The sequence below is a fragment of the Ammospiza nelsoni genome, chromosome 25 (genome assembly GCF_027579445.1).
Source record: "Ammospiza nelsoni isolate bAmmNel1 chromosome 25, bAmmNel1.pri, whole genome shotgun sequence".
In the NCBI taxonomy this organism is placed as follows: Eukaryota; Metazoa; Chordata; class Aves; order Passeriformes; family Passerellidae; genus Ammospiza; species Ammospiza nelsoni.
The window spans coordinates 2,873,887-2,901,850 of NC_080657.1; the positions used below are offsets into that span (position 1 = coordinate 2,873,887).

General features: G+C 61.2%; 1 protein-coding gene across 1 annotated transcript; it reads right to left on the reverse strand.

Moving 5' to 3' along the window:
• On the reverse strand, positions 1 to 27,941 carry DLGAP3 (DLG associated protein 3). The gene is made up of 12 exons (XM_059488858.1): positions 27,911 to 27,941; positions 10,837 to 10,918; positions 7,168 to 8,251; positions 6,016 to 6,218; positions 5,379 to 5,493; positions 5,046 to 5,280; positions 4,224 to 4,564; positions 4,031 to 4,116; positions 1,917 to 2,341; positions 1,584 to 1,675; positions 1,247 to 1,390; positions 1 to 896 (listed from the first exon to the last, which is right to left on the reverse strand). The coding sequence occupies exons 3-12, from the start codon at positions 8,194 to 8,196 to the stop codon at positions 678 to 680; spliced, it is 2,889 nt and encodes a 962-aa protein (XP_059344841.1). The 5' UTR covers positions 8,197 to 8,251; positions 10,837 to 10,918; positions 27,911 to 27,941; the 3' UTR covers positions 1 to 677.
• Between the last annotated feature and the right edge of the window lie 23 nt (positions 27,942 to 27,964).

Here is a 27,964-nt window from a genome sequence, read left to right on the forward strand (position 1 = left end):
TGCTCTGGCCCGTCCCACCAGGCAGGACACAGCGCTGGTCACGTGTAGTTTCTGGTTTATTCCTTGGGTTATATTTATATATGTATATAGGGGAGGGAGCCCTGGGTCCCCACGGCACCTGAGCCGCGGGCTGGGGGGAGCAGCGAGGGGACCCCTTTGTCCCCAGCACGTCCCAAAGCCTCGTCCGGCAGGGCAGGGCTGGGGGGCTGTGGCCGGGGTCAGGGCTGGGGGCCCGTCCCTGCCACATACCAGGGGATTGCACTGAGTACAGAGAGGCGGGGGGGCCTGCCTGCAGCCCCCTCCCCTCCAGCCCGACGGGGCCGGGCGCTGGAGGTCACCTCTCTTTGGGTTGGGATGCAGGGGCGGCTGTGCAGAAGGGCTGGGGGAGAGGGAAGGGGACAGAAAGCTGGGACACAGCCCCAGGGAAGGCAGAGGGAGGGAGGGAGAGCCCCGGACCCCAGGAGAGGCTGGCAGGGGCATGCGGGCAGTGGGGGGCAAGGGGACGGGGCAGAACCGGGCTTTGCGTTCGCCCGCCGTCGGATCCACGAAAGGGCTAAGATAGAAAAGAGAGAAGCTGTGAGTGGGGCCAAGAGGTGCCCCAGGGTGTCCCCGCGGCCCCCCATCACAGTGAGCTACGGCCGCGCCGTCCAGTCCGGGTAGAAAAGCGGAGGCTGCGGTCACAGCCGGGTCTGCGCCTCGGGGATGTAGATCTCGATGCTGTCCGCGCTCTCGGTGGCCGAGCTCTGGCGGAAGGACGCGGCTCGCTTGGCTGCCAGGAGCCGCTTGCGGGCCTCCTGCCGCTGCCGGTCCACCGAGTCCAGGGAGCGCTCCTTCACCGGGTGCACCTTGGAGCGCGGCGGCTTCTTTGGTATCGGGGGAGGCACCTTCTTCTCCTCCTGCACAGACAACAGGGGAGTCAGGCCGGGACCTCCCAGGAATGGGCATCCCTATTTATCCCTATCAGCGGGCTCAAGCCTTGCTGAGAGGCTCCACAGACCCTCCCACAGGTTGCAAGGCAGGGCTGCACATCCCTTTATCCACCCCGTGCCAGGACCCTGCCTGGCCCTTTGCAGTGGCAGAACAGCCCTTCTCTGGCCTCGCTTTTTCCCAGCCCTGTTTTTCAAGGGTTTGCTAAAAGCAGCCACCAGTGGGAGCCCAGCAGTGGTTTGGGTTCAGATGTGCTTGGGGACGAGGAGGGAGGAAGAGGTGACAGGTACAAGTGCCAGTGGCAGAGCCCTGCCCTCACCTTGGGCTCCATGATCTTCCACCCATTGGCCTTGAGCTGCTGGAGCTCCCCAAACTTCATGCTGACATCCTCAATGGAGAGCTGTAGGAGGTCCCAGAAGCCAGCCAGGTCTTGGAAGGTGGGCACAGGGAATGCGTTGGGATCCTGCGGGGACAGAGGGACAGAGTGCCACCCTCATCCATCAGTGGGATGTTGGCTCTGCTGGCCATGGGGCCATCCCAGCTCCCTGTGCTAGCTCTGTGTCCAGCTGTTCTCCATGGTGGTCCATGGCTGAGAGTATGAGACACCCCCTCCCCAGCACAGCTGACCCCTGGCACGCTGCCCTGCCCACACTCACCATGTTCTGCTGGCAGAGGCGGTAGAACTGCTGCACCTTCTGAGACATGAGGAGCTGGGCACTGCCCACCGCACTCCGGATCTTCTCCAGGACTGGGGGGGAGAGCAGACAGTCACAGGCAGCTCAGAGCCCTCCAACACACCATGTCTCTCCTCTTCTTCATAGCCCCAGAGGGTTTCCCAGTGTTTCTTGCCCTCACTCAACCCCTTCAGGCTTGGCTGGGAAGATGCTCCAAGGTGGGAGCGCTGCAGGACAATGACTGTGCCCACCCAGCTCTGCAGGATCCCCAGCCCCTCCCTTTGCTGGTGTGACACCCCACCCCAGCCGACTCACTCTCCTCGGGCAGGTCATAGTCCTCGGCCTCCCTCTCCATCTGCTGGCACCATCCCTCCATCTTCTCCACCTCAGCCTGCAGCAGTTTGATGAACCACTCCCCGTCGCGGTGGCACGGGGAGGCGCGGCCGGAGTCGGGGAGGCTGCGGGAGCCCCGCTCGATCCAGGCATCCCTCCGGGGCACCTCCACCGTGTCGTACTGCAGCTGGTAATCCTCGCGGTACGCCCACTGCCCCTGCGTGTGCACCGTCTTGTACACGGCGTACTGCCGGCCCGACTCGGGCTCCGAGGAGTGCCGCTGGAAGGGCCGCCCGAACTGCAGCGCTTTGTCCTCGGTGGCCACGGCCAGCCCGGTGAAGCCCTCGAGCTCCAGGTCCGCCTGCACGCCCGCTGTGACGCTGTTGGAGCGCTTGAAGCGCGCTCGCCTGCGGAGACAGGGAGAGTGTGGGGATCCTGACTGCCAGAAGGGATTGTCCTGTCCCCGTGAGACATAAACTTTAAGGAATTTAGAGGTTTTAGAGGAGCTAAGATTTTAGTTAGAGATAAGCTTTATTTGAGTTGATTAAAATAAATGGGTAAGCCCTGGTGAAGTTAAGAGTTAGTAGTTGCTCTGACACCGTTGGAGCGCTTGAAGTGCGCTCGCCTGCTGAGACGAGAATGTGGGGATCCTCACTGCCAGCAGGGATTGTCCCATCCCACTGAAACATAAACTTTAAGGAATTCAGAGGTTTTAGAGGAGCTAAGATTTTAGTTAGAGATAAGCTTTATTTGAGTTGATTAAAATAAATGGGTAAGCCCTGATGAAGTTAAGAGTTAGCAGTTGCTGTGATGCTCTTGGAGCGCTTGAAGCAGAGACAGGGAGAGTGTGGGGACCTTCACTGCCAGTCCCTCACTGTCCCATCCCCGTGAAACATAAACTTTAAGGAATTTAGAGGGTTTAGAGGAGCTAAGATTTTAGTTAGAGATAAGCTTCGTTGGAGTTAATTAAATTAAATGGGTAAGCCCTGATGAAGTTAAGAGTTGGTAGTTAACTGATAATTGATTGCTTGTCAGCACAATGTTTGGTTAGCTGGGTTTATGATGAAGAATATAGAAATTGATAAATAGCTTTTAGGAACATAAGACAATTGTAGGGCTCCTCTGTTCTGAAACAAATTGAAGACAGGGAGTGGGAGTTCTACCAAGGGTTCATTTGTCATATTTGCATTGAAAAGGTAGAAAGGTCAGAATGAGGAAGACTTCATTTACTTCCTCATTTTGGGAGCCCTCCCCATGAAAAGGACCACTGACCCATTTCAAGGAACAAACTATGCATGGTTAATAGCTTTTGAACTAATTACCATACGAAGCAGGGAAGGGGATATACCAAAGTTATGAATATGTATTTGTATTTTGGGTATTCAATACTTGTATAGATAAAAGGACTCTGCAATCACCTGTAAATTGGGGTGTGTATTTGGGAGCTATCCCCCTATAAACATACACTTTCTAACTCTAAACTGTTAGAGAGTTCTTGTCCATCACAGCTGGATATCGGTACTAGATCAATATCCATATTTTTTTAATAAATCCCCCCTGTCAGGCATGACAGTGGCAGGGGCAGGGTGAGGGACACCCACGGGTAGGATGGGGCTGGGAATGCCGGGGTGGATCCCGGAGCATTCAAGGCCACAGGCACAACCCTGAGCAGCTGCGATCTGCCAGTCCCTCATCTCCTCTGCTCTCAGCCTGTTTCCATGGCTACCAGTGCTGGACCAGGGATGGAGAGGAGCACCAGGCTGCATGGGCACCATGCCAGAGCTCCCCTCCCGCAGGCCACGCAGGTTCTGGCACACCTGGCCTTCCCATCCCAGCCAAAATGTCATGGTTAGCTACAGAAATGCCCAAAGGTTCATATGCACCTGGCGTGGGCTCAAAGCTAAGGGCTGAGCCCAGCAGAGGAGACAGGAATAGGGCAGGAATAGGGCAGAACCTTCTCTGGGCAGCAGAGAGGACAAAGGAAAGGCTAAATCCTGCTCCAGGGGGGGGCAGCTAGCCCAGGATGGGGATGGTGTGAGCTCTGGGGTTTCAGCCACAGAGGAGAGGGAGAAGATGCTGTGGGGTAGCAGTGGTACCTTTTGTCCTCCTCCACCTGCACCCCGATGGAGTGGAACTCCCTCTGGCTCCGGCTCTCCGTATCCGAGTCAGAGACGGCCTCAACCTGCCGAGGGGCAGAGAGAGAGCTTGGAGGGAATCCCCAAAACACAGCGTGGCTGCTCAGCACAGCCCACACCACCGGGGCAGCCCGCAGGGAGGAGCAGAGCCCACCTGCACGCCGATGGACGGACGCCACTTCCTCTGCCGAGCCAAGCTCCGCAGCTCCTCCCGGCCTGGGATGGCCTTGATGATGAGGGTGGAGGGCTTGGGAGTGGCACGGGGCTGCACTGGGGGCAGGTCCAGGGCCACGGCCGTCACCTTGGAGCTCTCCAGGCTCTCGGCAGAGTTGCAGCGGGCCGCGGCGTCTTTGGACCAGGCGGGGCTGCGGGCGACCTCGCTGGGCAGGTAACTCTCGTGGGTGGACTCGGTGCTGCTCTGCGCCGTGACGGAGATGAGAGGTTTGGCTTTGGTTCCTGGAGGGATGGGAGGTGGAGCTTTTCTGTAACTGAAGGCTGTTGTGGGAGAGGCGCAGGATGAAAAGGCACGTGAAAACACAGACATTTGTTCATTTCCCGCCACGAACAGGGGCCCCAGGGAATTCTGCCCATCTCCTCCCACAGCCCTGGCATCATGGCCCCACAGGGTTTGCCCCTAAGCTGGGTTAGATATGGGCCAGATTTCAGAGGTGCTGTTTGACCAGTTTTTGGGATTGGAAAGCACCCCAGACCCACATTGGCCACATTGCTGCAGCACCCAGCAAGGGGCAGAGATGGGGACAGAAGGAGGGGATGGCAAATGCCTGCTGGGGACACAGAGCAGCCCCCTGACTGGGACTGGGTGACAAACAGGATGCTCACACCCTGTCCCGGGCACTACAGGGGTCAAAGGCCAGGGGGAGGGCAGCAGCAGCCCTTGGCATGTGCCCAGGTGAGCAGGCAGGGAGATGTGGGGTTCCCTCACGCGGCCAAGCCCTCACCACCCCATAGGACTCACAAGTGCTGGGCTTCAGGATGCTGCTGGTGATGGGTGGCCCAGGAGGGGCCGACATGGAGAAGAGTGAGAGACAGTCGTCGTCCTGGGAGCAGCCTGCCTGGATGGCCCGCAGGTAGCTGTGGCTCCGCATGCGGAAGCAGCCGGGCAGGTCCAGCGCCTCCACGGCCTGCGACTCCACCTCACCAAACACCGACTCGCAGACGGCCTCAAATTGGTGGTTGAGCTCATCGTTGATCTGGGGAGAGCGGTGGGTGAGGCTGAGGCAGGGCAGGGGATGCCCAGAGTGATGTCCACCACATCCCTGCCCCGTGGAACCCGAGCCACAGGACATACCTGGCCGGTGGTGAAGGAGCGCCCGTAGGTCTGTCCCCGCGGGAGCATTCGCGGTGGCGTGCAGCAGCTGGGACAGTTACAGATATATGAATCAGAATAGTGCCTACTTGCAAACCTAATGAGAGACAGTGGGAATAGAAGGGATCGCACCAAAAGCAACACATTCCAGCAGAGCATTGGGAAACGCAGCCGCAGCGATCCTCCCGCTGGCCACTGCTCTCCCCACTCCTTACTGCCCCCAAAACTGTCACCTACTGGAACTGGAGCACATCTCACTCATCCCCCCTTTGAACATGCCTCTTCTCCCCACAATCTACATGTGGCTGCAGCAGCAGGTCCTCCCCAAAAGCCCAGCATAGCCATGTCCCCCCCAGTGCCCTGACACCGAGCAGGGACAGGGCTGGGTGCTGCTGCATTGGGGAGTGCAGCTGTGAGCAGGGATGGTGCTGTGAGCAGGGAGGGTGCTGTGAGAGGGGACAATGCCGTGAACAGGGAGGGTGCTGTGAGAGGGGACAGTGCTGTGAGTGGGGACAATGCCGTGAGCAGGGACATGCCACTCGTCCTCCCAGGGAGCCCTGGCCCTGGCCCCACTGCTGCCTGCAGAGCTGGGATGGGGCTGGGAGGCAGCAGCCCTTACTTGGTCCTGGCCTGGTCGGCGCTGGAGGAGCGGCGGTAGCTGTCTCGCCGCGTGGCCGCCCTGGGCAGCACTTTGGAGCTGATGTCCGAGTCGGCGCTGTCCTCATCGCCCATGGCCTTGATGTAGCTGCCGCTGCGCATCCGCCGGCACGGGATCTCCCCGTCCTTGCCCGCCGGGTACCCGCTCCACTCGTCCTGCGGCACCTGGAGCAGGAGGCAAATGTGGGAGGATGTGGTGGCTGGGGCCCCACAGGTGGGATGCAGAGCCAGGCCAAATCCAGCCCAAATTCAGCCCAAATCCAGCATGTGTGCCCTGTTCCCCTGTCCTCCCCATGCACCCCAAAGCTGCAGACCCTGGGGGCTCTGACCCTTTTGGAAAGCCCCAGAAGGGACAGACCCCAGGGGCTCTGACCCTTTTGGAAAGCCCCAAAATCCAGGAGAGCAGATCCCTCCTAACAGGCACAGCTCCCCATTCCCACAGCGCGGGGCGGTGCAGCAACTCCCACCTCACGGCCCCTCTGGCAGGAGCGTCTGGGCCAAATCCCACCCATGCCAGCGCAGCACCCTCCTGACGTATCGGACACCAGTGGCATCACGTGCTGCTGACGCCAGCACCACGGGGTCCTTATAGGGCAGTGACAGGGGGACAGTGTCCCCTGGGGCCCCCAGCCAGGGTGATGGGGGCAGCACCCTGCCCCAATGCCCCCACTGCCAGCAGAGACAGGCCCCAGCCACCCCCACCACCGGCCAGCACAGCATTGCTGCTCCCTGTCTCCTTCCCCCAGGAAAGGGAGAGAAGAGTTAATTAGCTTTTAATTGGAAGGGGGGTGACCTAGAAGGGAGCCCGGTGATGAGGCAGGCAGTGGCACCCAGCCAGACACACAGGCAGGATAAAAGCAGTGAGAAGGGAGCAGACACAGGACTGCTGGTGGCCCTGAGCTGACAGAGCTGTCTGACCCCAAATGCAGCACAGGGCAGGAGGCAGCAGATGGACTTCAAGGGGACATCGGGGCCATGGGAATGGGGCACAGGTGCTGGGGACACAGAGCAGAGCTGGAGCATCCCCACAGCACCCCAGGCTGCTGGATGGAGGGTCCCAGCTCAGGCTCGCCCCACAGTCACCCCAATCCCCTCATCCTGCCCAGCCCCTCACCTGCAGGTACTGGTACGCTCGGTCTTTGGCCTTTGCTTCCTGAAGCATCAAGGTCTTCTCAGTGCCGCCGGCGCTGGGATAGGCTTCACGGGCCTGGCTGACGGTCATGGTGTGCCAGGCACTCCTCTTGAGCGTCTGGCCGTCCAGAGACATGGACATGCCGGCACAGGCCAGGCATTTTCCTTCCCCGCCGCCCTTTAGACTCTTCAAGGTCAAGTCTCTGAAGGCACTTTCGGGAGCGTCCACGCAGTACTGGCTGCCCTGGTCGGCGGCGTGCCGGCCGGACACCATGTAGCTGCTGTCGCTGTCCAGGTTGTCGTCGGAGCTCCACCAGCCCAACATCTTGGACCGGTGCCGAGAGTCCACCTTACGGTCCTTGCTCTTGCTGCGCTTGCCGTGGCGGGACTGGTGGTGGTGGTGGTGATGGTGGTGGTGGTGGTGGTGGTGGTGGTAGCCGTCCCCGCGGCCGTCCATCTTGGCGCCGTTGTAGTCCCGCTTGGCCGGCGCCTCCAGGGAGTGGGACTTGGCGAAGAGCTTCTGGACGGAGTGGACGAGGTGGCGGATGCGGCTGGGGCTCTCGCTGCGGGGCTCGGCGCCGCCGGCCCGGGGGTACTGCAGCGTGTGGAAGCCGTCGTGGTGCAGCGGCAGCTGCTTCTCGAACTGGTCCAGCAGCGTGGGGGGCAGGCGGTTGATCTTGCTGGCGGGGTGGGCGGTCGCCATGCATTCGTCGCAGGAGTCGTAGTGCTGCTGCTGCTGCTGCTGCTGCTGCTGCGCGTGATGCATCCTCGGGAAGGTGCTGCTGGCGCTGGCGGAGGGCGGCTCGCTCAGGGGCCCGCCCGGGCACTCGCTGCCCGCGCCGGGGCAGTAGGGATGCTCCAGGGAACACGGCTCGCTGGGGCTGGGCAGGTAGGGCGGCCGGCCCTCGGGGATGCAGTCGGCGGGATGCTCGCAGTTGTCAGGGATGCAGCGGCAGCGGTGGCCGGAGGAGGGCTGTGTCTGGCTACGCTCCCCATGGTAGCCCTTCATCATTTCAGCACCCACCCCATAGCCTCGGCATCTTGCCGGGATGCCCCTGCGGGCTCATCTGTGGGGAGAGGGACAAGAACAGTGTCAAGACCCCCTCTGCACACCCACAACCAGCAGAACATTGGGGGCTATCTTACAGGAACCAGCTGAGAAGGCTGGGAAGCTTCTGTGAAGTGCCAGAATCCTGGCTTTCCACATGGTGACAGGAGCACAGTGCGCACACCAGGTACCTGGGGTTACCCCCAGCTCGGGTGCTTGGAGGGGGCAATGGCAAGGAGAAGGTGCTGCCAGCAGCCATGCAGGCAGCAGGGCCTGCAGACGGCGAGGGAGGACATGCTGCCATCAGCAGATTCTTGTTTTCTTCTGCAACACCAAATATTATGAAGTGTTTCTCCATTAGAAAGCGGCTCTGGCTGGGTTTTTCAGCCGTTGCAATTCACAGCACCGCTAATGATCTGCCGTGGGGTGCAGGGGGGTCCAGCTCTGATGTCTCCATCCAGCCCCACATGGAGACCCACGATCCAGGGTTCTCCTGCCCGGCAAACCCTCTGGATGGGGAGCCAGGAGCTGAGGTGGCTGTGCTGTGTGAGGGGCAGCCCCAGGGCAAAGCAGGAGGATGGACAGCGTTAAGCCAGTGCCAACCAAGCCTGAGCCACCTGCAGCCATGGAGGTTTGTGTGCCTTGCAGCCCCTCAAAGGCTCCGTCTTTGGTTGGACTGTAAATGAGGAAATTACTTATTCTCCAGAGTATCTCTGCTAATTAACAGGCATCGTTAACGCTCTTGTTGTCATATTCGAGCAGGGTGCTGCAGGCAGCACGTCTCCCAGACTGGCTGCAGGGAAAGGTGACCGTGGGATGCTCCCTGTGGCTCGTGGGGATTTGACCATGGAGACTGGAAATGACGGCTGGTGGGACGGGGTCGTGCCCCCGAGCAGGCCTGGAGGAGAGAGCGAGCTGGGGTCCCCAAGGGCTGTGGGAGTGGGCAGCGATGGCGTTTTGGCCCTGAGCAGCAGAGAGAGCCCTGAGAACACATCTGCCCTAAGCCATCACCACCTTCCTTCCCAGCTTTTTTGAGGCTGGATGGCTCCATCCTGCTCCGCTCCCCATCCTCAGATCCCGCTCCTGCTCTAACAAGGCTCCCTAATTGCTGAGCGGAAGGTGCAGCTGGTGCAGATGAATCCTCTCCCCTCCCCAGACAGCTGCTGCGGGGAGCAGGAGCAGCAGCGTGGGATGGAGCTGCCTCCCTGGCCTGGGATCGAGCAGCAGCACGGAAGGACAGAAGGACAGACAGACAAACAGGCTCCCAGCCCAGCTCTGCCTCCGCGGGCTGAGCTATCATCTCCTGCTCGGGGAGGGAAGCTCTCAGCTGATCCAAATATTGCTGCCGCGGCGGCGAGAAGGAGTCAAAATATCTGCGGAGCCTGTCAGCACGAGCCCGCCGGGCTTTTGTGCTCGGCAGGTGCAGGAATTCAACAGAGCCGGAACCGCGGGCGAGGCGAGGCAGCGCCGCCGCTCCCCCGCACCTGCGGAGCGCCGGCAGCGGGTGGGGACGCGCCGGGCTGGAGCATCCGTGTCCCAGCTCAGCAAGGCGACACAGGCGTCTGTGCCCTGCCCAGGGACCTGCCGGGATCCCTGAGGGCAGCCTCGGGATGGAGAAAGGGTTGGGAGAGACCTTGTGGGGCTCAGAATGGGTGGCACAGTGCAAGGTCCCCATCCCAATGGCCTCGTGCCATGATGGGAGATGTCACTCCTGTCCCCTGTGCCAGGAGGGCAGTGTGGGCAGGCTGGCACATGGCACTGGGGCTGGCTCATGGGCACACGGCCAAGAGCTGGAGCTGTGTCCCTCCAAATGCACTGAGCAGCCTTTGGGATGGAAGGATTTGTGCCACCAAAGCGCAGATTTAAGTCAAGGGGGAAAAACCCAGCCCAGCTGAATTTTGTGCCATTTAACACCAGGGTAATTACCACCAGTGGGAACCTACCGCCCACACAATTATGTGCTAGGATAAACTGGAAGAGCATAATTACCATTACAAATAACTCACTCCTCGCCTTTATTGCTTCCAGCCTGGAGAAACTCCCACCAGTGGCTCCCCATCACCACCTCCTCTGATGTCTCTCCCCATTTGGAGGGTCAGCACAGGGAGGAGAGGGGCTCGAGGGTCAGCACAGGGAGGAGAGGGGTTCGGAGTCCCTGGTGCTCCAGGCCATCCTGAAATTCATTCTCCTGCTTAATTTCCCATGGGAGCCCTTGGCAGAGGCAGCTCCGCTTCCCAGCAGCTGCCCCATGAGATCCCTGCCTTGGAGGCAGCACCGTGCTGAGCCCCAGGGCTGCAGGGATTCAGGGCAGACCCACCAGGAGCCTGAGCTTCCCTGGGACCCCACAGCACCCAGGATCCTCCCATCCTTCCTCCAGCTCCAGGAACACCAGCGGGGATGTGAGAGGACATCAAAACCCCACCACAATGTCTGGGTCTGGCAAACCACCCTGACACAGGGCAAGACTGGGTTTTCAACACTTCCATGTCTAACCCCAAGAGCTGGGGTTGATGGCTCTGCATTCAGGGGGTCCTGGCCCCCTGTCCTTCCCCAGCAGCCCCACCATGGGCAGCCCACGCTGGGGCGGCTGCGGGTGGCACTCACCGCCCGGCGCTCAGGGGGATGCTGTCCTCATGGCCTCACCAGCAGCAGCTCCTCCACGCTGGGAATCCCTGGGCCAGCAGCTCTGGGGGAGGAACAGGATGGGGATGAAGCCAGAGCAAAGGTGTTCCCCCCCAAAACCAGCCTGAACCACCTCCCTGTGTATTTTTTATCAGCCCAGCCTTCCATCATCCCCTGAGGCCGCCCCACACCAGCGCACAACGGGGACAGCTCCGCACGGCCACGGCCACGTGTTTCACCCAGTTTAGCCCCAAAACCATCGCCAGTCCCATCCTGTTATGCAATCTCCTGCCAGCGGGTGCCAGAGCCGGCCCAGCGGCCACCTCGCCACCGACTTTGATCCGCTCCGGCTCCGGCCGCTCGCTCCACAAAGCCTCCTCCTGCCACCCCGCCTTCCCAGCGCCACCAAAGGGGCTTTATTTCCACCTTCCAGCCCGGGAGAAGTGCGAGCTCGGCCCGTTCTGCAAATTAATGCGAGGTTCTGCCAGCTTGGGTCCTGCTGGGGACCTTTACGGCTTGGGATGAAAGCGGGAGAGAACAAACACGCAGCGTGAGCGAGCTGGAGCCGGGGAAAAAAAATAAAGTGGTTTTCCCACTTAGGGGCTGAGCAAATTTGATCTACGGTCATCGTAAGAAAATAAATATGGAATACAGCCAGGTCGTTTCCACCGTGCTTTTAATCTATTTACTCTTTCCCCGCTCGTTGTAAGTGAGAAGGATTGTGGAAAGCAAACATTTTATTTTATTACTAATTGCACTGTTATTTTATGAGGCTGAATTAGTAAAATTTACACAGTCTGGAGGAAAAAAGAGGGGCTTAGTAAGAGATCACCTAATTTAGAAGAGAAAGGGGAAAGGTGAAGAAAGGGAAAGGGAATGGGAAAGGAAAGGGGAAAAAGAGAGGAAAAGGCAAGAGAAATGGGGGAAGGAGAAAGAGAAAAAGGGAAAGAGGAGAAGGGAAAGAGGAGAACAGTGTGAGCAGGATGCAAAGATCACAGAAATACACTGGCTGCAATCAGGAAATCAAAACCAATTACTGTTAATAAAAGAAAGCAGAGCAGCTGCAGGCAGGCGCTGCCTGCAGAGGGCTGTGAGGGGCAGGATCCAACCGAGCACCGCTGGAAAAAAGGGATGAGGCAAGATTTGTTAAAAGTCATGAAAGATGAACACAAGCTGAGGATTTGCAAATATGAGTGGAGCAGGAAGTGTTTGCTGAGGCCACTGGGAAGGCCACAAAATCCAGCACAGCTGGCTGGGACCTCGACAGGGCTGGGGGGCTCCAGCACCCCAAAAAATCCGGAAGATCCTGACATCCTGACATAACTGGGGGGCTCTGGCACCCCGAGGCTGGGGGCATCTCCCCTGGTTCAGCCCTGCCCTGACACATCCCTTCTCACCTAGAATGGGCACTTCCCAGGCACCAACCCCAAATCCACAATGCCCCAGGGCTCCAGCCCAGCACAGCCACCCTGCCCCAGAGCCTGGAGGCTGAGGACAGGCCGTTCGACGGGCTGGGCACGTTATTAAGCACATGATTAATTTTGGCACCAGCCCCAGCTGCCTGACAGCTCCTTCTCCAGGGCTGAGAGAGCGAGCGTGAGAGGTGCTGCCTCTGCTGATGCAGCGGTTGGTGGGATGAAAAATCCTGCAATGCAGCACTGCTTCCTAATGAGCCATTTGTCTTTGAGTCTTCTTCACTCATTACCATGCCGGGAGAGGGATGGGAGTTGCCCCACGTCCCCATCTGAGCAATTACTCCTGGAGCAGAGCGAGGAAATACGGCCACGAGGCGCCCACAGCTGCCAGGGATCCCGCACGGCCGCCAGCGCGGGGACTTCCCGCCACAACGGCACTGACCGTGCCTGCTGCCACCTCGGGGGGACAGGAACCCCCTCCCTGCACTGCACACACAGCCCAGGACCACCCAGCCCGGCCCCAGACCTGATTCTCTGGGGGCGGGAGCTGCTGTGCTGGGTGTGCAAAGGAGCTGGAGCATCCTGGAGCCGCCAAGGCAAAGGAAGGAGCCTGGCATTCCATCCCTGCAAAGCCCAAAGCAGATCTTGGTGGAAGAGCCACATTTTCAAAAGCTCTTTAGGATGGGGAACGTCTGGGCCTTGCAGCAAGGTGCCAGGAAGATAGTTGAGAAGGAAAGAGGTGGCACAGGGAATGGGAAGATGGTACAGAAGGAAAGAAGTGGCACAGAGAATGGGACATGGCAGCTGGTTGAAAAGGAAAGAGGTGGCACAGGGAATGGGACATGGCAGCTGGTTGAGAAGGAAAGAGGTGGCACAGGGAATGGGAAGCTGGTACAGAAGGAAAGAGGTGGCACAGGGAATGGGACATGGCAGCTGGTTGAGAAGGAAAGAGGTGGCACAGGGAATGGGAAGATGGTTGAGAAGGAAAGAGGTGGCACAGGGAATGGGCCATGGCAGCATGCACAGGAAGGGCTGGCAGGGGTGAGAGTCCAGCAGCCCCATGGCACAGGCACCTCCAACCCCCACAGCAGTTCCCATCCTGCTCACAGGAACCAGGACATGGCACAGAGGGCATCGACTGCCAGAGCTGCGACCCCACAGCCAGAGCACCAGGAGTGCACCAACAGAGCTGGGAGACCCCCATGGAGGGACCCCCAGGCCAGGCAGGGCTGCAGGGACCCCAAACCCTGCCAGTTGGCACAGGGATTGTGGGCACTGAGGCGCACAGATGGGCACCCATCAGCGGTGATGCCCACGGACAGCTCCCCTCCCATGGGCACACTGACATCTGCCCACACTGTCTGGGGCAGCCAGCAGCTCCTGCCGTGCCTCCAGGGCTTGCTGGGAAAGGGGGACAGGGAGGTGACACCAGGGAGAGGCCACAGCCTGCTGCTCACCTGCAGGGAAGGGAAGGGACAAGCAGGGACATCCCCAGTGCTGTGCTCACCCTGGGGGCTCTGCCCACACTGCCATGGGCACTCCAGGCACCAGCAGTGCCCCAGGTGGGCTCCAGCATCTCCCAGGAGTTGAATCTGCCTGTGCCAGAGGCATTGGGGGCCGTGGCAGCTCCCTCAGGCCCTGTGGCTGTGCCAGGGAGCCCAGCTGGCAGTGGTGTTGGATGAACCCCATTTCCCCATCACCCCCATTGTCCCTCCTGGTGTTGGATGAACCCCATTTCTCCATTACCCCCATTTTCCCTCCCACCCACATGGAGCCACCAGCCAGGCCCCGAGGTTTTAAGAGCCCCTTACTCCCCAGCCAGGCTGTATAATGACTTAAGCCAGGGATCACTCCAAAGCCTCTTTGGTGAGCTGGGGGCAGCACAGCCTGAGCACCGAGCATGGCAGCAGTGCCAACTCCTGACCATCTCCTGCCCATTCCTCCAAGCCCCTGGGCAGGCTGCCCCTTCCATGCCCAGCTTCAGTGCCACTGAGCCCCCAGCAGGCTGGCACTGCCATCCCTGCTCTGCTCTCACCTGTCACCAGCGTTGCTCCTCATCCCGCTTTCCTCAGCATGAAGCACTCTCTGCTCCACCCCAAATAATACCAACCCCAAATGACACCAACCCCAAATAACACCAACCCCAAATGACACCAACCCCAAATAACACCAACCCCAAATAACACCAACCCCAAATAACACCAACCCCAAATGACACCAACCCCAAATAACACCAATCCCAAATAACACCAACCCCAAATAACACCAACCCCAAATGACACCAACCCCAAATAACACCAATCCCAAATGACACCAACCCCAAATAACACCAATCCCAAATAACACCAACCCCAAATAACACCAATCCCAAAATAACACCAACCCCAAATAACATCAACCCCAAATAACACCAACCCCAAATAACACCAATCCCAAATGACACCAACCCCAAATAACACCAATCCCAAATAACACCAATCCCAGCTGGTTCCCCTCAGGGCACCACGCCCCTCCCAAGGGCCCGGAGTTTCCAGGAACAGGGAGGAAGCAGAGCCCTGGTCCCTGTGCCCGCAGGGATGCTCGGGGCCATCACGTCCCATTCCCAGGCTGCATCCCCTGGGGCCAGGGCTGGCATGAGCAGAGCCAGCCCGAGGCTTGGCACAGCCCAGCTTGCCAGCAGAGGACCCAAACTGCTGCTTTAATGGATGGGCTTAATTTGCAAAGCTGATGAAAACCTAAATATTTAAATACATAATTCTGCACAATGCTCTTAGCGCGGGGACAGAGCACGGGGAGGGGGGAATGGCTGCTGAGTGAGGACACAGCAGGCGTGGGGGATGCTCTGGTGGGACCACCTGGATCACCTGGGCCAAGAGCACCTCCATCACAATTTGGGGATCATGTACACCCTTGTCCCCAAAGCCAGCAGCACCCACAGAATGGGTGCCATGGCGAGCTCTGCTGTTGGCACTGGAGAGCTGTCCCACCACCCAGAAGCATCCCAGAGAGAAATGTGGGGAAAACGGAGCGTGGTCCAAGCCAGGGAGCTGTGAAGGGCAGTGGGATGAGCCCCCATGCAGATTACACCACCGATATTCCTGCTACAACAGCTTAGAGATAAAAGAGATTTGCAGGATTTACCAGCAATACAAATTGAATATTTAATTTTAGCTGCAGGGGAGGAGCGGGGGCTCATCCCAGGGGTGCACGGAGGTGTGCAGGTGGTGGGGTGGGCCTGGAGAGATGTTTCCAGCTCCTGGGGGGAAAACTGGTGTCAGAGCCATCCCCACGAGCCAGTGGGGCTGGGCATTGTCATGGCAGTGGGGCTGGGCACCCTCTGCCCAACCTGCCCCTAATCCCACCAGCTCCACAGCCTCTGCCAGCACGTGGAGGTCCTGTGGGATCATCCTTGGATGAACCATGTGTGTGTGGGTCCATCACCAGCTCTGGGGGTGCTCAGGAGAGGTCCTGACCCCACACACTCCCCCTGGGCCAATGCGTGGCTGCCTTGCTGTGCTCCCCTCTGCCCTGACCAGGATGTACCCAAGGAGGATGTCCCTGGCTGAGGATGCCCCTGGATGATGCCATTTGCCACCCAGGGCATGGACTTGGCAGGGAACGGGGCTGGAGGCAGAGAGAGGAGACACATTTGAGTATCCTGTGGGATGGGGTGGGGAAAGCCCCAAGGAGACCCAGCCACCCTCTACCAAACCAGAGCAGGAGCAGCAACAGCTGTGAGAACGGGGCTGCTGGCCATCCCCAAGGCCAGCACAGGGTCCCCAGAGTGCCACCAAGCCAGGTGCCCACCCTGGCTCACCCCTCCATGGCCTGTGTGCTGTGCTGGCACAGGTGCCAGCGCAGGGAGGGCTGGGGGAGGACGGCAGAAGATGAATGAGGGAGTCGGGAGGCTAATGGCATTGTCTGGAAAGTAGGTCGTGTGCTGAGCAAAAAGATATTTATATCAAAGCTCGTTCCCCCGCAGAAGCTCCCGAGCTGGGTACAGGCAGCACCACGAGCCCATGGCCGCGCTCTGCACCCCCGTGACACCCGTGTGGCACTTCATGGCACTCCACACCCCCTCCATGCCTGGCTCCATGCCCAGCTCTGCCACCCTGGGTCGCCCCCTGTCCTGCTCAGGGGTGGCAGTGCCGGAGGTGAGGTCATCCCGATGGAATGGGAGCCACAACAGCTTTGCCTTTTTCTGCCCTGGCTGCAGGCGCTGGGCACTGAACGGCACCGAGTTATTTTTGTTTTAATGCAGCCTTTGCCAAGGTGTGATGCTGCCCTGGATGCTCCTCAGACGGGCACAGGATGGCCATGGAGGGTCCTGCCCAGCCTCAGCTGTGCCACCCCGGCCTCTGCCAACACTCAGCTCTGCCCATGCTCCTCACACCCTGCATCACCCCTGACCTGAGCTTGGGCCAGCTCTCAGCCTTGTCGCAAAGCTCAGCCACCTCCTTTCCTGCTGTGCCCCAGGATCTCTCCCTCACATCTCCATCCTTCCCAGAAAAGCCAAGAAATCACCCCAGAGATGGAGTCGAGTGGCTTTGCCCCCTCTGGCCTTGCTGGCCCAGCTGTGGACACGGCCCAGCAGCAGCACTGGGGTTATCCAGCCCTGCTCCCCATCCCCATCCCACACCTGGCAGCCAGCACGGGAGCAGGTTCGTTTCCCATAATAGCTGTGTCGGCTGAATTTACAGCCTGGCTCCAAGTTATTAATAATAATGGCCTCACTCTTAAGTAGGGCTTTTCATCTGCCTCAGAGCCCTTTCCAGAGGACGTCTGCAGCATTATCACCATTTTATTCTCGTTTCAATGGGCACAAGTGAGTGAGATGGAGAAGGGGCAGCTGATCTGTGGCGTGCAGTGGACGGTCCCGCGGGGAGCCCAGCAATAAAACCCCCAGGGATGCCGGAATGCCGAGGATGCAGCCACATCCCCGAGGCTCCTGCCAGCGGTGATTTACACCAGCAGCCAGCCCGGGCCCTGCCGCACGGATAAATCCACTTCAGGCAGCAATAAACCAGCGTCACCACATCGGTAATCCGCAGCGCTGCCACCGCCGTGAGGAATCCAGGGGCAACGCACATGTGCCGATAAATCCCGCGTTTGTCTCGGCGGGGAGGTCCCTGCGCTGGAATCCCCGCTGGAGCCGCGGCCGGAGGGGTGGGAGCAGCGCCTGGGGATGGATCCAGCACAGGGGGACCCGCAGCGGCCACGTGGGAGCGGGGACATCCCCGGAACGCCCCCCCCGTGTCCCCCCGGTGATGCCCACCCACCCCGGGTGTGTCCCTGCCGTGCTCCGCTCGACGGGCAGATTTATTCCCCTGTAAGAGAGCTTTGATCTGAAGTTATTTTGTGTTTACTAGCAACAAGGTATTGTAAATACATCTTTGCCGATAATTATAGAGTCTGGGCGCACACCTTAATCTCCATAAAATATCAGATGCTACAATTTGCCTGGTTTAATGAGATTGGAGGCTGATAAGCCGCTGAGCTAAGCTGTAAACTTGGGGGGGAGGAGGGAAATGATTGCAAATGTGCTAAACCGCCTTCGTCCTCCTCCTCCTGCTGCTGCTGCCACGTGCCCAGCCCGGGAGCGTGTGCCCAGCCCCGGAGCCCCCTGCCCAGCTCCAGGGGTGTGCCCGGGCTGTGCTGCAGCAGCTTCACGCAGGGATGGGCATTTAGGGCAAACGGAGCTTTTTATACAATTTACCTCATTAAAACTCCAGGAGCTGAGCACGGCGCCGGGCTGTGGCTGCGCGCTGTGCCTTGGCACACTCTGCTCCCTGTGCCCTGCCAGGGGGCAGCCAGCACAGCCCCAGTGCCAGGCTGGGTCCGTGTGCCAGCTGAGGTGTCAGGACAGGGTCCCCAAGGGGCACAAGGGCATGGTGGGCTGCACAGACAGGTCAGGATGGACGTGTGTCCATGTGTCCATGTGGGTCCAGCTGTGTCCAGCTGTGTCCAGCTGTGACCAGGCATGCCCAGCCCCCTGGTACCACCACCCATGCCAATGGCAAGCTGGGCTGAGGGGTCCATGCCACCCAATGCCACCCTCCTGCACGTGCACAGCCATGTCCTTGTCACATCCCTCACAGACACGGGGGGTTTGTGCAGTGCCAGGTGCCCGGGGTGGGGATCCCCTCCTGCAGGGATGGGGGCCCTGCCTGGAAAGCAGGAGGCTCCTCCTGGTAACGAGCAGCCCCGTTTCCACAGCAACCTTAAAGGCCCACAGGTGCTGCCTCACCAGCGGCTCTGGCATTTCTGGGGGACACTCAGCCCCCAGCACTCCATCCTTGCATCCAGCAGCCCCCAGCCCATCTCCCTCAGGAACCACCTGGGCTCACCCACAGCTCCCTCCCTGCACTGAGACCCCCAAAGGTGCAGACCCCCTGCAGCAAGAGAGATGGGACCCCCCCAAAATACCCTGTGCCCACCCCAAAATACCCCTGAGCCCACCCCGAATTACTCCTGTGCACACCCCAAATTACCCTTGTGCACACCCCAAATTACCCCTGTGCCCACCCCAAAATACCCCTGTGCGCACCCCGACATCCTGAGGAGCCAGTGCTGACCTACAAATGTCAGGCTGACAGGTTAATTACTCTCCCTCTTCCTCGGGCTGTTATCAGATGGAATCAGACGTCACCTGAGACTGTTAATTGGGCTAATTATTCCAGTTTCAGATTTGAAATAATTAGTTACTGTTGACTCCAGCCTGACTTCCGCGGTTTTCTATAAAAAGGTCAAATGGTTCCTGGAGCCCAAAACACAAGAGATGGGGTGGAGGGGCTGCAGCAGAGGCCAAGCACACCGAGACCCCTGAGCTGGCTGGGGACACTGGGGACAGCATGGTTCCCACCAGTGCCTTGTGCTCTTGCTGGAGCTGGCAGGAGAGGGACATCAATGGCAACAGAGGGAGGGGAAGCACAGGGTGAGGGGTGGGAGGGACCCCCTTCCTTCCTTCCTTCCTTCCTTCCTTCCTTCCTTCCTTCCTTCCTTCCTTCCTTCCTTCCTTCCTTCCTTCCTTCCTTCCTTCCTTCCTTCCTTCCTTCCTTCCTTCCTTCCTTCCTTCCTTCCTTCCTTCCTTCCTTCCTTCCGACACTTCCTTCCGACACTTCCTTCCGACACTTCCTTCCGACACTTCCTTCCTTCCTTCCTTCCTTCCGACACTTCCTTCCAACACTTCCTTCTGACACTTCCTTCCTTCCGACACTTCCTTCCGACACTTCCTTCCTTCCCCATCATGGTGAGAGCTGCCCCAAGCTGAGCTCCTGCCCAGGCTGAGCCACAGGAACCCCCTCAGCAGAGCCCAGGTCCTGCTGGGCCCCTCATCCCTCCTGAAATCTCAGCCCAGGGGTTTCAGCAGCTGTGATTGTTCCTCTGGGTTTCCCTGTGGACGCTGGGCAATGGGCACACGGGCAGCACTTGCCCTTCAAAGGGTTTGGTGGCCAAAGCAAGCCCTGGTGCCCCCGGGCTCCCTGCAGGGAGTACCTGTCACCTGCCCGGGCATTGCAGAGGGACACGCTGGGCAGAGGGACAAGCAGAACCAGCTCGTCCCCAGGCTCGTTCCGTCAGGAACACCACGCTTTCTCCCAGCCTCATCCCCGCTATTAATAGCCTTCACTAGCCTCCTCGGGAGCCATTTGCATATTTGATTGCAACTCCGGGGCGGGGCAGGGCCCTTCAATCAGCCGCTCCCGCAGTCTCATTTGCATGGCTTGACATTTTGTTCTGGGAGCAGTGACACCGGCACTGCGGTTGGGGACACGGTGCTGGGGGGCCGAGGTGAGCCCGGCGTCACCAACCGGCAGCGCTGCTCCGGGCACATCAGCCAACCTGTGCGAGCACCGAGCAGGGCCGGCGGCCCCTCGCTGGCTGTCCCAAAGCCGGCAGGGAGTGCTGGAGCCTTGGTGGCCGTGTCCCCACACGCCCTGCCCTGCCCTGTCCCGCTCTCCAGCCCGTCCCTGCCCGACCTGCCCGGCGGGACGAGCAGAGCGCCCGTGGAGGGGCGGCCGTGCCCAGCCCGGCGGGCAGGGTGTGGGTGCCGGGCACGGCGCTGGGTACAGAGCTCAGCGCGGTTCCCGTCCCACCGGCCCTGTCTGGAGCTGCGCGCATCAAAGGGCAGGGGCGGGCGGGATGTCCCCAGGGAAGGGGGGACCCCGAGACTCGGTGTGCCCGTGGGTACCCCCGGGGGGAGCGAGGGTCGGGATCGCCGCCGGTTTGTGCTGCGGGTCGGACTCGCAGAGAGGGGCGGGGATCAGCACCGCGGACAGCGCCCGGCTCCGGCACGGCCACCATGGCCAGCGCCACCAGCGCCACCAGCGCGGCCACCACCGCCACCATGGCCACCTCTGTCACTATGGCCACCATGGCCAGCGCCACCAACACGGCCACCACTGTCACCAGCACGGCCACCACTGTCACTATGGCCACCATGGCCAGAGCCACCAGCATGGCCACCACTGTCACCACGGCCACCACTGCCATTGCCATGCCACCACCGCCACCAGCACAGCCACCTCTGTCACTATGGCCACCATGGCCAGCACCACCAATGCGGCCACCACTGTCACCAGCATGGCCATCACTGTCACTATGGCCACCACTGCCACCAGTGTGGCCACCACTGCCACCATGGCCACCACTGTCACTATAGCCACCATGGCCAGCGCCACCAGCACCACCAGCACGGCCACCTCTGTCATGGCCGTGGCACCATCGCCACCAGCACGGCCACCACTGCCATGGCTGTGGCATGACCACCATCAGCATGGCCACCACTGTCATTATGGCCACCACTGCCATTGCTGTGCCACCACTGCCACCACCACAGCCACCACTGCCACCATGGCCTCTACTAGAAACTCCCACCACGATAAACTCCCACTGCAAGCATCACTGCCACAGCCACCACAGCCATCATGGCCACCACTGCCACCACGGCCACCACTGCCACCAGTGTCCCCACAGTGCCCAACAACACGTGCCACCGGTGTCCCCGGCGGCAGCCCCTGTGGCAGCCCCAGGGCAGGGCTGTGCCAGACAGCGGCAGGAGGAGCTGGGCGGCTCCAGGGCAGACACAGCCCAGAGCTGTGTCCCAGGACGCCCTCGCTCCCCCCCGGCTCTTGGCATCGCTTGGTAGGAAAAAACAAGCTCAGGATGGCAGGGATCGGGAGAGGGCTCTGCTGCTTCCCTCCCTCCTGCCTCAGTTTCCCCTCCAAAAAGCACAGCAGAGATTCAGGTTTGTGTCACGGAGAGGCAGGGTGATGGGGGAATCCACGGAGAGGTACAGAGGGACCCAACTGCCACTGTGACTGTGCCAAGGAGCCGACTGAAGACAGGCAGGGCTCGAAGCACAGATGTCAGCACCGGCTGTGCCGCTCCCCGGCAGCGGGGCCGTCTGGCAGGCAGAGCTGGGGCTCCCCAGCTCCATCCCCGGACCGACACACAGACACACAGACACACACAGAGGGGACCCTGTCCCTCGCATACACAGAGGGGCAGCCCTGCCCTGCTCCCCACAGCCCCCACTCAGCACATCCCCTCCCCCAGTGCTCACAGCTCCCAGCCCCCAGCCCCATCACACACCCCCTGCAGCACAGACAGCCCCCGGCCCCAGCACACACAGCCCCCAGCCCCATCACACACCCCCTGCAGCACACACAGCCCCCGGCCCCAGCACACACAGCCCCCAGCCCAGCTCTGCAGGGAACAGGAGCAGAGACTCGGGGCTGGGATCTCCCCATCCCGGTCGGGCGAGCTTCAAGGCTGTGTCGAGGCTCGTCTGAGCGAGGGCTGGCCGGGAGCCACAGGCTGCACACCGAGGAGAGAACGTGGCTGCCGGGGAAGAGGATTCGGCCACGAAAGGGTTAGTGCTGTGGGCTGCCCGGGCCGGGGGATCTCGCTGAACTGGCACCGCTGGGCACAAAGCAGGGCTCTCCCAGGACTGGGGCTGTGCCAGGCACGGAGCCCCCTGCACGCAGCCATGCCCCCTCCCCTCCCACCAGCACCCCACTCACCCTCCGCCGCTGCTAAGCCATGAAGTTGCCGGCCTGGGCTGGGCAGGAGCCGCACGATGGATTCCCTGCGATCCTGCAAATTCCCCGCGGGCCGCCCATGCCGGGGCCAGGCCGCGCAGCGAGGCCGGAGGCGTCCCCGGGGTCACGGCCACCCCCGGCAGCGGCGGCGGCGGCGGCGGGCACGCTCCGGGTGCCGACACCGGCACCGGCACCTCGCAGCCGGAGCGAGGCGGTGGCGGAGCCGTCGCCCCCGCGCGCTGGGGACACACCCACGCGCGCTCCCCGGCGCGCTCGGCCACCCCCGCGCACCGACAGCACCCCCGGGAAGGGGCTGCCCACGCCCGCAGCGCCGCGCGCCCACGCACGGCCCCGCACGGACAGACCGACACACGGCCCCGCACGGACAGACTGACACACGGCCCCGCACGGACAGATGGACACACGGCCCTGCACGGACAGACCGACACACGGCCCTGCACGGACAGATGGACACACGGCCCCGCACGGACAGACCGACACACGGCCCCATGGACACACAGCCCCGCATGGACAGACCGACACACGGCCCCGCACGGACAGATGGACACACGGCCCTGCACGGACAGACCGACACACAGCCCCATGGACACACAGCCCCGCACAGACAGATGGACACACAGACCTGCACAGACAGACGGACACACGGCCCCGCACGGACAGACCGACACACGGCCCCATGGACACACAGCCCCGCATCGACAGACCGACACACGGCCCCGCACGGACAGATGGACACACGGCCCTGCACGGACAGACCGACACACAGCCCCATGGACACACAGCCCCGCACAGACAGATGGACACACAGACCTGCACAGACAGACGGACACACGGCCCCGCACGGACAGACCGACACACAGCCCCATGGACACACAGCCCCGCACGGACAGATGGACACACAGCCCTGCACGGACAGACTGACACACGGCCCCGCACGGACAGATGGACACACAGCCCTGCACGGACAGATGGACACACAGCCCCACGGACACACAGCCCCGCACAGACAGACCGACACACAGCCCCACACAGACTGATGGACACATGGCCCCGCATGGACAGACTGACATACAGCCCCGCACAGACAGACGGACACACAGCCCTGCATGGACAGACCGACACACAGCCCCGCAGGCCGGTGGATGGATGGACACCCGGCACAGCCAGATGGACACACGGCCTGATGGATGGACAGACACAGAGCCCTGCACACACAGATGGACACACAACCCCACATACACAGATGGACACATGGCCCCACACACTGATGGACGGATGGACAGACACAGGGCCCTGCACACACAGAGGGACACACAGACCCGCACACTGATGGATGGATGGATGGATGGATGGATGGATGGATGGATGGATGGATGGATGGATGGACTGACGGACAGGACCCCGCACACACAGATGGACACTCAGCAGCTCTGTATCACTGCACATGGCCACGTGCACCTGGCTGCTCCCACTCACAGCATCCCACGGGCCCACCCCACACAGTGCACCCACAGGCACCCGAGTGCTGCCCTCGCTCCCCACACACCCCGGCTGCAGGGGAACCCTGTGCTTCCCCCACCATGGGGCTGTCCCCAGTGTGCCCCACCCAGAGAGGGCCCAGGGGAGCCTGGGGCAGGTGGGTGTCATCACACAAAACACGAGAGCTGAGGCCATCCCTCAGCTCAGCTGCACAGATGGCACCGACCTGGGGTGATCAATGGGGTCTCATCCCAACCCCACATCTGGGGACACCAACCACAGCAGGGACAGCCACTTCCAAGGCACGCAGTGTTTCCCCAGTACCAACCATTCACCATCCCCAAACAAGTGCCCCAGCACCCACTGTGCCACCACAGCGCCTGCATCCCTTTGGGAAGATGAGAGGTTCCCCAGGAATGGGAAATCAGCAGGTCCTGTCACAACAGGACTCGATACCTTCAGCTTTTGTACTCCTCTCACTCCAACACAGCACCCCTCGTGCCCACACACAGGCTGTTCTCCCCCTCCCCTCTGCCCACCAAAAACTTCAGCTGATTCCCAGCCCAAACATCTCCTGATCCTCCTGCAGGAGAGGGCCAGGCAGGCAGCGAGGCCCCATCACCACCCGCTGCCCAGAGCTGCCAATTTAGGGCCAAGCAGGCTCCTGGTGAAACACTGAGCTCTGGCAGCCACGCCACAAACATCTGCTCTTCCAACAGCACCGTGATTCACAGGCTATTAATTGGGGCATGGCAGCTCTGGGAATTGTTTGCATCCCCTGGCTTTGCTCAGAGCCACAACTCGCTGCTGACAGGGTCTGGGTGCTGGAGGCAGAGCCAAAGCTGGCACGGCACTGGCTGCAGAGGAGCCACACTGGGGCCAGCCGTGGGGCACCGTGCCCAGCTCCCACACTGGAGTGATGCAGAATGAACCCCAGGAAAGCTCAGCAGTGGTGCCCAGAGCTGGGCAGAGCCACAGTGCCCGCTGGATGCCTCTCTGATGGGGTTGGCAGGTGTTGCTCAAGTTGCTGTCACCAAACACGAGCGTGTGTCCAAGGCTGTCCCAGCTGCTGAGCCACCGCTCGCAGGGCTCCCAGACCCTGCTCGGGCAGCACCAAGCAAAGGCTGAGAGGAGCCTCCAACAACAGCCAAGAGGAATCTGAATTCAGAAGCTGATTAGAAACCATGTCATGGCTTCTTGTTCCTGCTCCAGCATTTTGGGGAGGAGTGAGCTGGGGGGCGACGTGGAAAATCTAATTAAGATTGAGGGCAGGTTGCAGAGGCGCTGACACAGGCACTGCAGGAGCACAGCTGCCTGTGGGAGGGGGACAGGGGGTGCTGCAGCACCCCTGGCCTTGCAGATATGGGGAAGGTACAAATCAATTCTCCTTAACCCCATGGGCACTTGCTCCACTGCCACGTGCTGTGGTGGCTGACAGAGCTCAGCTTTTGAACCTGTGGTGGCTAGGCCCTCTCTGTCCCCTGCCAGTGACACTGTGCAGCCCTGGAATGAGCTGCTGGGCAGGACAGGGCAGAAGGGGCTCAATCCTGCCTGGTTTGGGGCAGGTGAGTGTGGAGTGATGAGCTGCTGCCCTGTCCATGGCTTTCCATGTGGCTCCCACCCCATTCTGCTGCTCATAGAGGGACCAGGCATGACAGGGCCATTGAGATGGCCAAGATCTGAATGCCACTTTATCAGAGCAAGCTCTACACCTGGTTCTTGGGGATGGCAAAGCTCAAAGGCCAGGCTGAAGGGGCAATACCCAGGCTCTGCAGCACCAAGCACCAAGCACTCTCCACATCCCCTTGTCCTGTGCCACCTGCATCACAGGGATGTCCTCCCGCTGGGAGGAGCTGCCACCCCGCGGCCGGGGTGTCCCCCAGGGCACGTCCAGCCGCAGCCCCGGCCCCCGCCCGGCCCAGAGTCCCCCTCTGCTGGCACGTCTCGCCTGCTATTCTTAGCTCTCCAGCAGCGCTGCGCTCTCCCGGCAATGGCACCGTATATTACTATTATTGCTGGCTGCCAACGTCTTGAAGCAGGCAGCCAGGATCGTGATGGGGCTTCCACACCCCTGGTGACCTGTCATTCGGTCCCTGCTGGGCTCTGGTCTTCAACAGGCTATTTCAGGAAATCCAATTTGATGGCCAGAAGGAGCACAAGCCACACGTTCAGCCCCTGCGCAGGATCCAGGCTCCTCCTGTTTCTGCTCAGATCCAGATTTTAGCTTCGCCCGTGTTGGCAATAAGGGCCAAGAGTCACCTTTGGCTCCAGATCCAAATTTCTGGCTGGGTGGGATCCAGGGTTTCGGCTCAGCTTGCCGGAGAGATGCGAGCGTCTGCAAAACCTGGATCTGGAGCCCCAGCCCCCAGCGCAGCAGCTCCACCTGGCCATGAGACCCCAGCACGGGCCCTGATCCTGCCCCTGAGCGTGGGCAGAGCTGGGGAGACCCACACCAGCTCAGCCACCAGCCACCCACACAGGCTCTGCATCCCACAGCTCCTGGCACTGCTCTGCCTCTGAGCTGCTGATGGGGAGGCTGAAGGAGGGGCCCCCAAACACCCCCAGCCTGGGCTTCCCAACACCTTCACTCACCCCGTGCCTTGCCCAAGCTGTTGGGTGGGAGCCAGGCCCAGCAGGAGGATTGAGGGGACTGGGGGCTGCTCCTCCAAGCCCACGTGGCACAAGCCTTGGCACTCAGGACGGAGATTTGGGCACCAAGCTCAGCACCATCTCAGCCAGGCTCGGAGGGGGACACCACGGTTTTGTCACCCTGTTCACCACAGCAGGGATGGCTGATCCTGGTGTCCCGGTGCTCAGTGGGGTGACAACACCCGGAGCAGCCCCAAGTTGGCTCACACCAACATCTCCCCACGTCAGTGCTGCCACACTGCCACAGCCAAAAGGGGCCCCTCCAGGCTCGGATGTTCCACGGTCACTTTGATGGCTATTTTTGCATTCCCAGCCCTGCCGGCGCTGTGCTAATGCTTGAAAGGGCTGACATGCTCCTTGCAGCCATGCCCAGCTCCCAGTGGCCTTCCCCTGCTCCATCCCTGCACACACAGAGTCCTCAAGGGCTGCGAGCCATGGATGCATTTGGGGGGAACAGTGGGAGCACGGGGGTGAGAAACTGAGAAAGACCAAAAATTGCATCCATTTCCTAAAGGAGAATCTGCACTGCTGACCGGATCCTGCTCCCATTTACACCAAGCAAGGCTGCCTGGATTCCCACGGGGATAATCAACCCCCACCAGCCAGGCTCTGTCCCCTCTTCCTGGCCAGGGGACAGCAGGGATCGGCTGTGGGCGAGGGAGGTGACATGAGGGGCTGGATGTCACAGGATGGAGACACACCAGCGGTCCCAGCACCAAGTTGCTCTGCAGGTTTGGCACAGGATGGAGGGACCAGATCGACTCCTCCAAGAAACCCCAACAGCCCGGGGGAAGGAAGGCAGCAGCAAGAGGGAGCAGCCAGACAGGGGCCCCCGAAGCTCTGCTTGCCTGCCAGGCTGGCTGGGACCATGGCTGCACGGTGATGGGCACAGCTCAGCACTCAGCCGGGCACGGTCCTCACCACCCCCTCGCCAGGATGGGGAGGGGGAGCCTGTGGGTGGGGAGGGGTCCTGGGCCTGCCCCGAGCCCTCCGCAGCAGCGGGAGAACGCAGGATGGCTGGCGCCGCCATCCAGGGGAGGCTGGAGGGGCTGCGGGCTGCGCCGCTCTGCCCAGCGCCTCGGGCAGCCGGAGATGGGGATGCCCGCTGGGAGCAGGAGATGGGGACCCCCTCTCCCCCACCCACGGGGAATCCTGGCGGAGCCGAGCGCCACGGCACCGCTGAGACGCCCCCGGCCATCCCCCGGCTCCTTCCTCCCCGGTTCACCCCCGGACACCCTCTCGGTGATGCCGGATGGGTCCGCAGGTGCCACGTCCCGTTCCCGCGGGGCCGGTTCCGCACGGCTCCGCTGCCTCGCTGGTGAGAGCCCCCCCTCCGCACCGAGCACCCCCGGGATCCCCTCCCGCACCCCCCCGCGCTGGGCACGGCGGAGCCCGGGCACCGACCCCCGCTCTGCGCCGGGCACCCCCGGGGCCGCCCCCCGCCGCTCTTACCCCGCTGCCGCCTCCTACATCCTCCGGCGGCTCCCGGGCGGTTCCCCGACGGCC

Coding starts and splice junctions, on each gene's coding strand:
- DLGAP3 (XM_059488858.1), bottom strand. CDS start 8,196: ATGATGAAGGGCTACCATGGGGAGCGTAGCCAGACACAGCCCTCCTCC. Junction 2,342..4,030: donor CAGGTGGAGGAGGACAAAAG/GTACCACTGCTA, acceptor CTGTCTCCGCAG/GCGAGCGCGCTTCAAGCGCT. Junction 1,391..1,583: donor GCCTCTGCCAGCAGAACATG/GTGAGTGTGGGC, acceptor CTGTCCCCGCAG/GATCCCAACGCATTCCCTGT.